The sequence below is a fragment of the Martes martes genome (assembly GCF_963455335.1).
Source record: "Martes martes genome assembly, chromosome: 8".
Taxonomy (NCBI): Eukaryota; Metazoa; Chordata; class Mammalia; order Carnivora; family Mustelidae; genus Martes; species Martes martes.
In genome coordinates, this window is record NC_137895.1 from 141,463,029 (window position 1) to 141,477,807 (window position 14,779).

Here is a 14,779-nt window from a genome sequence, read left to right on the forward strand (position 1 = left end):
CTGCCTTCGGCTCAGGTCATGGTCCTAGCTAGGGTCCTGGGATGGAGCCTGCATCAAGCCCCCTGCTCAGCGGGAAGCCTGCTTCTCCCTCTCCCACTCCCCCTGCTTCTGTTCCCTCTCTTACTGTGCCTCTCTGTCAAATAAATCTTCCCAAAAAAGTAATAAGCAGTCTTCTATACAACTAATTTCAAAAATTGTCACCCTCTGGTGGTGCCTGGCTGGCTCAGGTTGGAAGAGTGTGTGACTCTTGATCTCAGGGTCATGAGTTCAAGCCCCACGTTGGGGTGTCAAGATTATTTAAATAAATAAAACTTTTAACAAACAAATCTTCACCCTCTGCCTTTCACTGAGTCTTCAACCTCCCTCCTCCCCACAAACCCCATATACTGTGGTTCTGAGCTTTGCTTGTTTTCGTCATTTCACCACACAGTGCATACACTCATAATCTTTTCATGTTGATTAGTTTCCAACCAAATATGCACACTTCACACAATCATAGTTTATAAATCTGGAACAGGTTTTGGTTCCCCAAAACCTGCCATTAAATGGAGATTTTTCATCCTTGGTAATTTTATCCCTTAAGACCTCTCTAAGCTCTGTGATGCGCCATTTTAGTGATGGGTTCGTAATGCCTGTGCCATGCGCCGTGTTCTTAATACTTGAAGACGACCCGGCTAATTCAAGTTCTGCCTCCACTCATGTCTTCAGTGATGTTCACCATTCTTCCGAAACCAGAGTGGTGGGTTCCTCTAGGTTTCCTAACCTCTTTCCAATTTCTTCTTTTTTTCATTCATTAGTCTTTCCATCAAAATTTTCTTCCCGAACCTTCTTTAAAATCTTACTCTTGTCCTCTGCATTCACATCCTCTCCCTCCTCCAGTAGTCCGCCCTGGTACCAACACCACTTCCTCCCACACCAGTCCACCCAGGGTGGACAAGCCCTTGGTTGGCCGGAGAACTGAAGTGTCTACTGTCTTCACCGCCGCAGGGATCAGTATTGGGATAAATCCTATATAAATGTTTGAAAAGTTTAGGGTGTTTTCAGGTTGAAATCACAGAGAGGAGCAAGGAAATCAGGAATACTGAACTGATAGGGCAGGGGCTCCGAGCTAGACATGGAGGGAAGTGTGTTAGACAGTGCTGCAGGGACAGACGGGCAGGATACCGGAGCCGGAAGAACTACTACAAAGGTGTGGTGTGAGGTTCACATGGATCAGTAACATCAGCCACTACTGCTCCAACGTCCCTGCTGGAGCTCCAACAGGTCCCAAAATGTTCTGCAGGTCAAACACTTGAGTACACTGGTCACAGAACTGTAGAGGGGAGGGGAGCCTGGGTGGCTCAGTGGCTGAAGTGTCCGTCTTCAGCTCAGGTCATCACCGGGTCCTGCATCGGGCCTACATCAGGCTCCCTGCTCAGCAAGGAGCCTAGTTCTCCCTCTCCCACTGCCACTGCTCCTCCTACTTGTGCTCGCTCTCTCTGTGTCAAATAAATAAAATCTCAAAGAAAAAAAAAAAGAAAGAAAGAAAAGAAAGACTGTAAAGGGAAGAATAAAAGGGGGACCCTGAAGGGGCAGGGAGAAGGAAAAAAAAAAAAGAACAGAACTGTAAAGTAGAAGAAAGTCTTTACTCTAAAAGTAATCTACTGTAATCAGTGTTAAAAAGCTGTGCTATTTTACCTAAATACAACCAAAAACAAATACCTGAAATTCCAAAAGATAATTACATTTCTTAAAAATATTCATACTAGGGGCACCTGGGTGGCTCAGTGGGTTAAGCCTCTGCCTTCAGCTGAGGTCACGGTCGCAGAGTCCTGGGATCCAGCCCGAGTCTCTCTGCTCAGCAGGGAGCCTGCTTCCCCCTCTCTCTCTGCCTGCCTCTCTGCCTACTTGTGATCTCTGTCAAATAAATAAAATCTCTAAAGAAAAAATATTCATATTAACCCACTATTACAGGGCAGATCCCATTAAACAGGTTCATGAAAAAAAAATTTACTACTTTTAAAAACATTATTTTCAAGGAATTATAAACAGTTCCCTCCAAAAACCCCACCTCCTCATCCCACCCTCACAGAGGTTTAACGTAAAGTGCCCTGCACAACTCGTGGGCCACACGTGACCCCAGATACAAAACATTCCTCACAATTTCACACCCAGTGGGACTGTTAAACATCTTTTTAGCAAAAACAGAACACTGAACCCCTTAATTTCAGGAGCGTTAAGCACACGCACTCAATGACCGCGCAGTGGAATCCGTCCGAGCGCGTCACGGTATCCAAGGTGACTGCCCAGGCGCGGGTCCGCACAGCCCCTCGGACGCGCTGTCTTCCCGCGCCGCGCTGAGAACTGCCGGCCGCGGCGACAGCACGGCCAGCGGCCCCGCAGCACCGGGGAGAGGGCGCCTGCAGGCTCGAGCCGCCGGTCTGCGCTGCGGGCGGCGTCCACTCGAAGGGACGGGCAGCGCAGCGGGAAGATGACCACCCGGACTCCCCGGGTGCAAGTGCGAGGCCAGCAGTCAGGCGGCGGGAGGCTGGGACAAGAGGAAGGCAGCGCCCCTCCCCCCCCGAGCTGTCCCATGCCGAGGGCTTCGCAGGGGCGCGGGGCGCACACAGCCCAGCGCGACCTTCTCGGGGTCCGCACGCGCTCGGACAGGTCGCGCAGCCGCTGTGCGGTGCGGCCGGGGTCAGCCGCTCTCCGGGCCGGCCGGGCCCGCGCGAGGAGGACACGGCGCCCGCACGACTGCCGGGGGCCCGGCCGCGCAAGCCACGCGGACCCCCAGCCCGGGAGCCGAGCGTGCGGGGGGAGGCACTCCGGAGGCACCGGCCGCCCCGGAGGCGCACGGCTCCGAGGACACGTGTAAGGTCACGCCGTGGAGGCCCCGTCCTGCCCTGACGGGGCGCCCGCCCGCGCGGAGACGAGGAGACCTGCCGACGCCCCCAGGGAGGCTCGTCGGCTTCCGCGGACCCGCCGGCACGGCCGCCCCGGCCCAGCACGTAGCCCGGGGCTCCGCACGAGGCGCCGCCCCCCGCCCCCGGCCGACCGCAGCCCTGCACCCGCCGCAAGGACCGCGGCACGCGGGGGCGGGGTGGGGGGCGGGGCACGCCCCCAGCCCCGGCCGGAGCCGCGGCCCCCTGCCCTCGGGCTGTGCCTCCGGAGAGGAAGAGGACCGCCCGGCACTCACCTGTCCTGCCGCCGCCGTGCCCGCCGACCCCTCAAGCCGACCGGGCCCTGCGCCGCAGCCCGCCTGTTCCCAACCACGCGGCGCCCGCACGGACCGGGACACGCAGGACACCGACTCTCCGCCCTGACGCGGCCCCGCGACCCGGCAGCCCTACGCCCCGCACTTCCGGAGCCGCCGGAAGCTCCGGCCTCGCTTCGCGCCTGGGCCGCCGGAAGTCCCGCCACGACCTCCGCCCCGCGCCGGAAGTCCCGTCCGCAGCCTCCGTCTCCGCCGCGACGGCGGAAGTCCCTCCCCCGCCCTGCGCCCCGGGCGGAAGTCCCGTGTCGCGCTGGCGGGGCCCGAGTGCGCGGGCGGCCCGGGGCTGGGGGGGTGCGGCGGCGCTCGTGGGCGCCCGAGACTGCCCGCCCTCGCCCCACGGGGCCGACGCTTGCCCGAAGGTGAGCCCGGAAGGGCCGAGCCGTGGGCTGGGAGGCGCGGGCGCTCGCACGGAGCCCGCCGGCGCAGCCCCCGGTACTCACAGCGGCGGGCTCGCGCGGGGGTCCTCGACCCCCCCAGGTTCGCGTCCATCGGCTCGGGTCGGGGGCGCCGCTGGCGGGCGTCCGGGCCTGCGAGTCCCCGCGGCCGCACGGTGCGGGCTGTGGCGGAGGCTGCCGGCCGCGCGGCTCCCGGTGGGGGCAGAGCTATTAATACTGGAGCGCGGCGGCGGCGGTGACTCACCCGCCCCGGAGCCTGCGCTCGCCATTGGCCAGAAGGACTCGAGTCAGCTGCTCGCCGCGGAAGGTGGGACTGGCTGGTCTCCGCGCAGGCTGGGGGGGGACGGGCCGGCCGAGACCTCCGAGAGCCACCCCCGCGCCGCGGACGGCTCTGCGGGCGGGGACGCGAGCTGCGGGGGCCGAGCGGCGGGACGGCTCCGGACGCGCGGGGCTCCTGACTCCAAGGCACCGCCCGCCGTTGGCTCCCAGGACCGTCGCGGCCGTGCGGGAAACGAGCGTGATGGCGCTGGGGACCCGGTAGCCGCGGCCCGAGGGGACGCGATCCCGAAGTGTTCGCGCGCGTGTGGGGCTCAGCCGGGCAGAGACGTTCCGGAGGAGACGCGGGGCTCCAGACTCCCGGAGTCGCGGCGGGCCCCGGGAGCCGCCTCTCCCCTTCGGGGTTCCGGCGGGCGGGCGGTGACAGCGACAGGGGACATGTGCGCAGGAGAGTCACACGCAGTTTCGGTTACGTGGGGAGGGAGTTCAGCAGGCGTGGGAGATCCCGGAGAAAGAATAGGACCCTCGGTCACCCCGAATCCAGGAGAAGGGCCCGGGACTCCCCGGGAAGGAGAGAAGCTCGGGGGTGGGGCCGGCCGGCTCCTAAGCCAGCCGGAAGCCAAGGGACTCAGAGGGGGGGACTCCGGCGGACTAGACTGGCCAGCGCCCTCCCTGTCCACCCAGGCCTTGACGGCTTCCCAATGCTTGAAAGACTTTTTTCTTTTTCTTTTTCTTTTTTTAAGATTTTTTGTTTATTTATTTGAGGGAAAGAGATGTGGCGTGTGCGTGCACAAGCCTGGGGAGCAGCAGGCAGCGGGGAGGAGCTCCCGGGACCCTGGGATCATGACCTGAGCTGAGGGCAGACGCTTAACTAGCTGAGCCACCCAGGCGCCCCAGGACTTTCTGATGAAATCAGTGCTGGTATTAATAAAGGTGATTGATACTCAAGAATGACATGTGTCAACATTTGCAAGACTTGCTTAATTCAGTGAACTAATTTTTTCCTAGTGACCCAGTATTGCAACATCGGGCAAGAGAAAATAGGCAAAGTTTCAGTCCCAAGCAGTGAGTGTTACTGTAGCAGTATAAGATGTTCACTGTCGCGGGTTTGATGTAGGAGACGTTAAGTTTGAAGCCCACGGCCAAGGAGGAGTTCCCGGGACGTGCTTGGTGGGAAAAGGTGGTTTTCTGAAAGCACAGGGTAGGACCCAGGGGCAGGAAGAGCTGCGCCCGGTTCATACACTGCCCGGTGGGGAGGGGCTTACGGAGGGGGGTCTCTGAGGAATATGGGAAGCGGGGTTTCCAGGACGTTGAGGGGCTCCCTCTTGCTGGGAAAGTTACTACTGTCCAGGGAGACCTCAGCCGTGAGACCCGCCAGGTGTCCATTGGTGGGCCGTCCACCTGGGGGGGTGGATGGCCAACATGTATCTTGGTGGAGTCAGGGATGAAGGAAATTTCTAATTTTTAAGTGTTAAAGTACTTACAGGATCCTGGGGGTTGGGCAAAGTCTGCCTTTTGCCCTTAGCAAAGTATTCACAGGGAGGCCGCTGAGTCCCTGGGGGAAGGTCACTCTGCCGGTTGGAAGGACTTGGCAATGGGCTGGTTCTTACCAGACAGGAATCACCTGGATCATTTGAAAAGGCTGGTAAAACAGCGACTTGCCAATTTTCCAGCGTGTGTGAGGCAGGAGTTTCTTCACAGACTTGGGCCGGTGCGACCGGCGACAGCCGTCTTCTCGGCGGACAGAAGCGAAGTGTGCAAAACGGAAACCTCATCTCCCACGGGCCTCTCCGGTGTGTTTGCAGAGCACTTACACAGTGGTACTTGTACTTACACGTAGCGCGCCAGGCGAATTCACAAATACCTTAATCTATCAGTCTTCACGTTTTTTGTTTTTTGGTTTTTTTAAGATTTTATTTATTTATTGGACAGACAGAGATCACAAGTAGGCAGAGAGACAGGCAGAGAGATGGGGGGGAAGCAGGCTCCCCGCTGAGCAGAGAGCCCGATGCGGGGCTCGATCCCAGGACCCTGAGATCAAGACCTGAATGAAGGCAGAGGCTTAACCCACTGAGCCACCCAGGTGCCCCGAAATTTATTTATTTATTTATTTTTTTAAAAAGATTTTATTTATTTATTTGACAGAGATCACAAGTAGGCAGAGAGACAGGCAGAGAGATGGGGGGGAAGCAGGCTCCCCGCTGAGCAGAGAGCCCGATGCGGGGCTCGATCCCAGGACCCTGGGACCATGACCCGAGCCGAAGGCAGACGCCCAACGCGCTGAGCCACCCAGGCGCCCCAGTCTTCACGTCTTTAAAAATTTTTATAGGATTATATTTATTTGCCAGAGAGACAGCGAGAGAGGGAGCACCAGCAGGGGAGGGGGAGGCAGGCCTCCGGCCGAGCAGGGCGCCGGGTGCGGGCTGGATCCCGGGACCCGGACCCTCACAGGGCCAAGCGCCGGTCGCCGCCGTCGCTGTGCGGTCGGCGGGGCCGGACGCCGACGGCGGGACGCAGCGGCGCGCTCCGCTGTCGGTCGAGCCTGCGCCTCGGGCGTCCTGGGGGCCTCACGGGCGCAGGGCGGCGGAGCGTGGCCCGCGTGGACGCGCGCGTCCCGTGAAACGGGGCCCGAAGCCCCCGGGTGACCTGAAGTGAGACGCCGCGTGTCCAGCCACACGCCATTCAGCCTGTTTGAATACGTGAATGACTGACCGGAGAACAAATTCGGTGATTTTAGAATGTTAGCGGATAAATGCATTTTCTTAATGAACGAGTTAGAAACACGTAGTACTTAATATCTCGAGTGGGTGTGGGGGCGGGGGGCGAGCGCGGCGCGCGGGCGGCACGAGCGGGGGCGCGCGACCTCCGGGACGAGGGCGTCGGCGCGGGCCCCGCGGAGGGAGCCCGAGCTCGGCCCCGACCCCCGCCCCGCGCGGCTAACTGCGCAGAGGGCCCCGCGCACACGCGTCACGACGTGTCCGAGCTCGAGCGCCCGAGGACCCGGAACTGCGCTGGCGCCTCCCGCGCGGGGTCGGCCGGGCATGGTCCGAGCCGGGCTCCTCCCCTCCGTCGCCGCGCTCCCTCCGTAAAAGCGCTCCGCGGGGCCCCGCGCGCAGCATAGCGCGGCTCAGAGGGCGCCGGGACTCGCCGCACCTCGACTCGCCGCACCTCGACTCGCCGCACCTCGACTCGCCGCACCTCGACTCGCCGCACCTCGACTCGCCGCACCTCGACTCGCCGCACCTCGACTCGCCGCACCTCGACTCGCCGCACCTCGACTCGCCGCACCTCGACTCGCCGCACCTCGACTCGCCGCACCTCGACTCGCCGCACCTCGACGTCGGGACCCCGCCCACGCCCTCGCGCGACCGTGACGTCAGCGCGGCCGGCGCGCGATTGGCCGGGGAGCATGTGGCGCGCCGTGGCGCGGGCGCTGACGGTTGGGCGCGCGGCCCCGAGGGGCGGGCCCCAGGCGCGGGGGCGGGGCCTGGGGGTACATCTGGCGGCGGAGCGGGCGCAGGCGGAGGGCGGCCGCCTGAGGTAGGTGGTCCGGGTCGGGCGGGGGTCCGGCGCGGGTCGGGCGCGGGGACCGGGCCGGCGGGCGGCGCTGGTGGCGAGGGCAGCCGGTCCCGGGACCCGCGGTCACGGGCGCGGCGCCGTGTCGGGGCCAGGGCCGCGGGCCGGGCGGGCAGCATGCCGGAGGTGGACGTGGACCAGCTGGACGCGCAGCAGGTGCAGCTGCTGTCCGAGATGTGCATCCTCGTGGACGCGGACGACCGGCGCGTCGGCGCCGACACCAAACGCAACTGCCACCTGAACGCGAACATCGAGCGAGGTGCGGGGCCGGGCCGGGCGGGGAGGGCGGGAAGGGAAGGGGCCGGGGCCGGGGCCGGGGCCGGGGCCGGCGCGGTGGCCCGAGGCGCTGGCGCGGCGGCGGGGTCGCGTGGCGGGGACGGCGGCGGGGACGGCGGCGGGGTCGGGGGCTGCCCGCGGAGGAGCCAGCGCCGTGCCCCCCCGCAGGGCTGCTGCACCGCGCCTTCAGCGTGTTCCTGTTCGACGCGGAGGACCGGCTCCTGCTGCAGCAGCGCTCGGACGCCAAGATCACCTTTCCCGGTGAGTGCGGACCCGCGGGGGCCTCCTCGGTCTCCGGGCCGGAGGCGCAGCCTGCGGACGCCCAGTGCGCGGCGACGGGAGCCCGTGAGGGGCACCGCGCTGGGGCCCCCAGACCCGACACGGGGCGCGTCCGGACAGCCGCGACGACGCGCGGAGAAATCCCGGTTTTCTGACACTTTTAAGATTTTATTGGTTCGGCAGCGACGGAGGGAGCCCAAGCGGGGGAGGGGGGAGGGGGAAGCAGGCTCCCCGCAGAGCAGGGAGCCCGATGCGGGGCTCGATCCCAGGACGCTGGCATCACGACCTGACCCGAAGGCGGACGCTTAACCACTGAGCCCCCCAGGCGCCCCTTTCTGTTACTTTTAAAACTTGAAGTTTCTTACGAGTCTTGTGGGGCGACGGGGAAGGGAAGCTGACGCGCGTGTCCCGCCCGCAGGCTGCTTCACCAACACCTGCTGCAGCCACCCGCTGAGCACCCCGCGGGAGCTGGAGGAGGCCGAGGCCATGGGAGTCAGGCGCGCGGCCCAGAGGCGCCTGAAGGCTGAACTGGGGATCCCCATGGAAGAGGTAACCGCCCTACAGCACACCCGCACACCTGAAATCCCGCTGAGAAACCCAAACACCCGTTAGAACGCCTTAGTTAGACGTTTAGATGTAAGGTACGTCTCTGCTTTGTAACCTCGTGAGTTACTGGCCCCAGAAAGCACCTCCATCAAAGATTATTTGAATTTTGATTTCTTGCTGTTACTCATAAGAATGTAGCCCAGTGCAGAAATGGATTGGTCCGTTAACCAGTACATAAAGTTGATTATTTCTATAACTGGCCAGACCAAAGATGATAGTTTTTGTGTGGAAATCCTTTCCAATCTGAACTACAGATCTGATTGCGTACATGCAAATAATCTTTTTTTTCGTGCAGTTGTTCCCTTTAAATGAGACCTGAGTAAATAAAGTATATCTTATCTGGCTAAAATGGTAAATATTTTTTCCCCTTGAAAACTACCATCAAGATGTGAAGGACAATGCCACACATCTAGTTCGAGTGCCTATTTTTTTTATTACAGTTATGTCAATAAAATCAGCCTGAGTGTTCGGTCCTACAGGAAGAAAAGTTTAGGCACTTAACACTATAATACTCCCTTCACGTGTCATCAGTAGGAGGTTAACACTCAAAGACGGCTGGAAGTGCGGTTCCGGGGTCCGGGAGCATACTGACATGCGCTGTGCGGGTTTGCGTCACTTGTGCTGAAGTCTTTGCTGCTGTTTTATTTTCATCCCAGGTGCCTCCGGAAGAAATGAACTACCTGACACGAATCCACTACAAGGCTCAGTCAGACGGCATCTGGGGGGAACATGAAATTGATTACATCCTGTTCATGAGGAAGAATGTGATGTTGAATCCAGACCCCAATGAGATTAAGAGCTACTGTTATGTGACAAAGGAAGAGCTAAAAGAACTTCTGAAGAAGGCGGCCGGTGGTGAAATTAAGTTGACCCCGTGGTTTCAGATTATTGCCGAAGCTTTCCTCTTCAAGTGGTGGGATAACTTGAATCACTTGGATCAGTTTGTTGACCATAAGAAAATACATAGAATGTGAATGTGAAAATGAATAGTTAGCGAAATAGTGAAAAATTTCTCCGCTTAGAAAACTTAACATAATTTTTTAGAAATTTGGTTCCCCATAAGAACTCGTCACTTGAAACCTTGATACTTTACAACCAGTATTTGTTGAAAATACAACCCACGTGTCACACACCCCATATGTGTGCGTTGCTATTCATAGAAGACATCTGTGAGAGGTTACTGTAAACACAGATGGCAAGTTCGCGTTACCATCTAATCGCACAGTCCTAACGCACGAACAGTAGGTGAAGCTCTTTTCGGAGTGTGGAGATGATCCCGTCCGCGGGCGCAGAGAACACCTCGCTCTTGCCAAACGCTTTACAAATCATTACATTCTTACCACAGTCTAGAAGAACGTGCAGGGGAACGGCTTGCTTAGCTACTTCAGAGTAGTCCAAGTTAACTTTCTGTGTGAGCAGATTGAACTAGTGGAGGAGGTTCAAGGGAAGTTAAATGGTGTATGTCCTGATTTCTGTCATTCTAGGTTGATTTGTGCTTTAATGATTCTGGAAGTATTTTTATGCCGAAAGTCACGCGTTGCTCTTAGTAACGATATTGGTAAGGTCAAATCTTTTAAATGGCCTTTGCCAGTTAGTAAAGCGCGCACGCTCCGGTGGATGGCGCACAGACTGCTTGACAGGTGGAAATCGAGTCAGCTGGGTGATGCTCTACGAGAGGATTTCTTACCTTGACGCTGCTGACATGTGGGCTGGATCATTCCCCGTGAGAATTCATCTTGTGGGCTGTGGGAGGTCTAGCTGCATCCCTGGGTTCTTCCCACTCAAAGCCATTAACACCCCTCCCCCTGTGACAGTCACCGTGACACCAGATGCCAAATGACTCCTGGAGGGCAGACGCACCCCCAGTCAAAAACCACTTCTACAACATCAGGCCATATTGTAGGGGGGAAAAATTTACAGAAATATTACAGTCCGTGTTACCAATTTGGGTTATGGGATGTGTATATATTCATACTTGACTAAGGTGCCTGGGTGGCTCAGTTGTTAGGCGTCTGCCTTCGGCTCAGGTTATGGTCCCAGGATCCTGGGATCGAGCCCTGTGTCGGGCTCCCCACTCTGCAGGAAGCCTGCTTCTCCGTCTCCCTCTCCCTCTGCTTGTGCTCTCTCTCACTCTCTCTCTCACTGTCAAATAAGTAAGATCTTTAAAAACAAATTGTTACATTATACCGTGACTAATGCACTGCGTTTGTCGGTTTCTGAAATCGACCAGAGGGAGTTGGGTCGGTGTGTCTTGAGCAGGGACCTTCGGTTCTTCTCTCTCAAATAAAATTTTAAAAATAAATAAAATTGATTATTCTGTCTTCAAGCCTATCCTGGCCAGAGAACAAGAATGAAAAAAAACAAGACTCTAGGGAGGGGGCATGTGTTACTCCCCTGCGTGGCCCCAACCCCCCGTAGATGGATGGGCCCAGGGACAGAACTCAGAGCCATGTGCGTGGGTCCCCGGGCTGCGGGTCACGTAACTCTCCAGTAGAGGTGGTCCTTCCATCTGCTCCCCAGGAACACCGGCTTCACCGTTTCATTCCCCCAACATGGGTGGGCCCATTCGGTGGGCATTCCTAGGGATGGGGGACCCCACTCTTTTGTAAGTCTGGATGCCCACCTGGATCCTCGCCAACAGATCTCTGTCAAATAAATAAGTAAAATCTTTAACAGTGCACGAGGCTCCCGTTTCTCCACCTCCTCACCAGCACCTGTGGTTTCTGGTCCTGCTGATTTCAGCCGTTCTGCGGTGGCATCTCATTGTGGTTTGGATTTGCATCTCCCCGACGCTCAGGGATGTTGAGCATCTTTCTGTGGATCTATTGCCAACCTGGATGTCGTCCTTGGAGAAATGTGCTTACAGCTCTGCCCATTTTTTATTTTTTAATTTCTTTTCAGCGTAACAGTGTTCATTGTTTTTGCACCACACCCAGTGCTCCATGCAATCCGTGCCCTCCCCAATACCCACCACCTGGTTCCCCCAACCTCCCACCCCCCCGCCCCTTCAAAACCCTCAGGTTGTTTTTCAGAGTCCACAGTCTCTCATGGTTCACCTCCCCTTCCAGTTTCCCTCAACTCCCTTCTCTTCTCCGTTTCCCCATGTCCTCCATGTTATTCCTTATGCTCCACCAATAAGTGAAACCATATGATACTTGACTCTCTCTGCTTGACGTATTTCACTCAGCATAATCTCTTCCAGTCCCATCCATGTTGCTACAAAAGTTGGGTATTCGTCCTTTCTGATGGAGGCATAATACTCCATAGTGTATATGGACCACATCTTCCTTATCCGTTCATCCGTTGAAGGGCATCTTGGTTCTTTCCACGGTTTGGCGACCGTGGCCATTGCTGCTATAAACATTGGGGTACAGATGGCCCTTCTTTTCACTCGATCTGTATCTTTGGGGTAAATACCCAGTAATGCAATTGCAGGGTCCTAGGGAAGCTCTATTTTTAATTTCTTGAGGAATCTCCACACTGTTCTCCAAAGTGGTTGCACCAACTTGCATTCCCACCAAGAGTGTAAGAGGGTTCCCCTTTCTCCACATCCTCTCCAACACCCGTTGTTTCCTGTCTTGCTAATTTTCAGCTCTGCCCATTTTTAATCAGATTGTTGTTTTGCTATTGAGTTGTTTGCTGTCATTTCTTTGTGACCCAAACTGAGCTGTATTTGTCCAATGTTTCTAGGATTTTTACAATAATATGTCTTTTCTCCACTATAGAAAAGCAGATAGTCGGTCAAACATGTTGTTATTCAAATTATCAGCAAATCCTCTTGATTTGCACAACTCTGAAAGAAGTGAATTAGGTCTCCCAGCACAGGTATGAACCTGTTATGAACCTGTTAGCAGTTTCCCACCACGATCAGCTCAGGGATATTTCCCACATTCACTAGGAGGTGCATGAGAGGTCGGGCTGACATGTGTGCTTACGTCTTACTTTTGGTATTAAAGCTCTAATGTTTTTGCGTGATCCTGGAGTGTGTGACTAATAGGGTGGCTGTTTTCAGAACCTACTGAAATTTTCTTTAGGAAAGTTTCAAGGCAGGGCACAGCATGGAACTCTTGATCTCAGGGTTGTAAGCTCAAGCCCCATGTTGGGCACGGAGTCTATTTAAAACACACACACACACTCACACACACACACACACACACACCAAAAAATAACACAAAAGGAAAGTTCCAAGGGTTTTGTTATGCTTCGATAACTGTTTACTGGGTTTTCAGTTATTGAGACCTTGACTTTTTCTCTTTGGTCTGCTTATTATTTGTGGGATGATCGAGCATCCAAAATGATTATGGATTTCTCTAGTTCCCCTGCCAGGACACATATAAAGATTCAAACCGTTGTATCACCTATGTTTTAAATTTGCACTGAATTCCTGTTTAATAGAACTTTATGGTATTTTAGCCAACTGAGTGCTTTTCATTCTTTTATCCGACACCCAGATGGCTACACTTGCTTCATTGGCGCATCACAGGTGTGGTCTTCTTTCTTACTGACTTTCCTCCTTCATATTGGATTTTTCTCAGTTGTTTTTAACTGTGTCTCTTTTGAGCAGCGTGTTCTTTTTAAAAATGCACTGAGGGGGGGTACCTGGGTGGCTCAGTGGGTTAAGCCTCTGCCTTCGGCTCAGGTCATGATCCCAGGGTCCTGGGATCGAGCCCCGCATCGGGCTCTCTGCTCCGTGGAGAGCCTGCTTTCTCCTCTCTCTCTGCCTGCCTCTCTGCCTACTTGTGATCTCTGTCTGTCAAATAAATAAATAAAATCTTAAAAAAAAAAAAAGATAATGCACTGAGGGACTCTCTTCCTCGCTGACTTTCTGCAGTATCGCACATGGCCCCGGGGCGTGATGGAAGGCCAGCCGGACTGGAGTAGTAAACGTACATCATCTGGCATCAGAGTCCACGCCTGTCATTTCTAGTTTAATTTTATGGCGAGCTGTGAGGCAACTGTGCATTTCACCACTGTCCTTGGTGGATTAGGTCAGGCTGTGTGCGGTCTGTGTAACTAGTATTTCTGGATTGGAAGCGTTCACTGAGAGAGAGGGCCAGCAGGCGGGGCACGTCCACACGCCCCCGCGGATGCCACGGTGTACCGGCCGAGCTCTGGGAGCTGCTCGTCTCATCCCCCAGGCTGCAGAGAGGACGCGGAGGCTTCTTGGTGTGTCCTGGGATCCTCGCTTTGAACCCTGCCTTAGTGGTCTCCCAGCCAACTCCTTCAGACAAACGCCTTCGGAAAGGGGCAGACCGGGGTGTTTCATTCAGTAATTCCCGCATATTTTCTAAAATCCGTCCTGGAGTGGCGCCTGGGTGGCTCAGTCAGTGAAGTCTCTGCCTTCAGCTCAGGTCATGATCTCAGGGTCCTGGGATCGAGCCCAGCATCGGGCTCCCTGCTTGGTGGGGAGCCTGCTTCCCCCTCTCTCTCTGCCTGCCTCTCTGCCTACTTGTGACCTCTCTGTCAAATAAATAAATAAAATCTTTTTTTAAAAGATTTTATTTATTCTAGAGCGAGAGCATGAAAAGGGGAAGGTCAGAGGGAGAAACAGGCTCCCCACTGAGCAGAGACCCCGACGTGGGACTCGATCCTGGGACTATGGGATCATGACCTGAGGTGAAGTCAGTCGCGTAACCAGCTGAGCCACCCAGGCGCCCTTCTTTTGGGTTTCTACCTAGAAGTGGGACTGCTGGCTCGTGAGAACTCTAACTTTCTGAGGACCCCCCACGCTGTTCTCCACAGTGGCTGCACCAGCCTGCATTCCCCCCAACAGCGCACAAGCGGTCCCCTTTCTCTGCATCCTCGCCAACACCTGTTCTCTCGAGTGTCCATCCTGGTGGGAGTGAGTTTACGTAGGTTTCATCTTCATTCCTCTGTATTAGTGATTTTCAGCATCTTTTCACGTGCTGATTGGTCATTTGTGCATCCTCTTTGGAGAATTGCCTGTAGGAGTCCCTTATGTGTTCTGCTTATTAATTTCGTAAGATCCATTGTTCGGGGCGCCTGGGTGACTCAGTCGTTAAGCGTCTTTCTTCAACTCGGGTCATGATCTCAGGGTCCTGGGATGGAGCCCTGCATCGGGCTCTCTGCTCAGTGGGGAACCTGCTTCTCCCTC

The 14,779-nt window shown here is 56.4% G+C and overlaps 2 protein-coding genes across 5 annotated transcripts in view; one reads left to right on the forward strand and one right to left on the reverse strand.

The window, feature by feature from the left end:
* Positions 1-4,867, reverse strand: part of WDR37 (WD repeat domain 37) — a 53,821-nt gene extending 48,954 nt beyond the window's left edge. For 2 of the 4 annotated variants that reach the window (XM_080812416.1, XM_080812415.1), the window contains exon 1: positions 3,697-4,867. In XM_080812416.1, the coding sequence (XP_080668542.1) occupies positions 3,697-3,920 (224 nt within the window). In that variant the 5' untranslated portion in view covers positions 3,921-4,867. Of the gene's footprint in view, positions 1-3,178; positions 3,346-3,696 lie in introns of those variants that run through there. The other 2 variants (XM_080812417.1, XM_080812418.1) reach the window with 2 other exon arrangements.
* Positions 4,868-7,228: 2,361 nt separating this feature from the next.
* Positions 7,229-9,796, forward strand: IDI1 (isopentenyl-diphosphate delta isomerase 1). Its single transcript, XM_080812419.1, has 5 exons — positions 7,229-7,467; positions 7,599-7,762; positions 7,948-8,040; positions 8,477-8,607; positions 9,321-9,796. Exons 1-5 carry the CDS (start codon positions 7,337-7,339, stop codon positions 9,636-9,638), a joined length of 837 nt encoding a protein of 278 aa, XP_080668545.1. The 5' UTR covers positions 7,229-7,336; the 3' UTR covers positions 9,639-9,796.
* The last annotated feature ends 4,983 nt before the right edge of the window (positions 9,797-14,779 follow it).

What these genes read in the sequence shown, in the direction of transcription:
- IDI1 (XM_080812419.1), top strand. Translation starts at nt 7,337, where the DNA reads ATGTGGCGCGCCGTGGCGCGGGCGCTGACGGTTGGGCGCGCGGCCCCG. An exon ending in GAACGCGAACATCGAGCGAG is followed by an intron (nt 7,763 to 7,947) that starts GTGCGGGGCCGG and finishes GCCCCCCCGCAG; the next exon opens with GGCTGCTGCACCGCGCCTTC. An exon ending in TGGGGATCCCCATGGAAGAG is followed by an intron (nt 8,608 to 9,320) that starts GTAACCGCCCTA and finishes TTTTCATCCCAG; the next exon opens with GTGCCTCCGGAAGAAATGAA.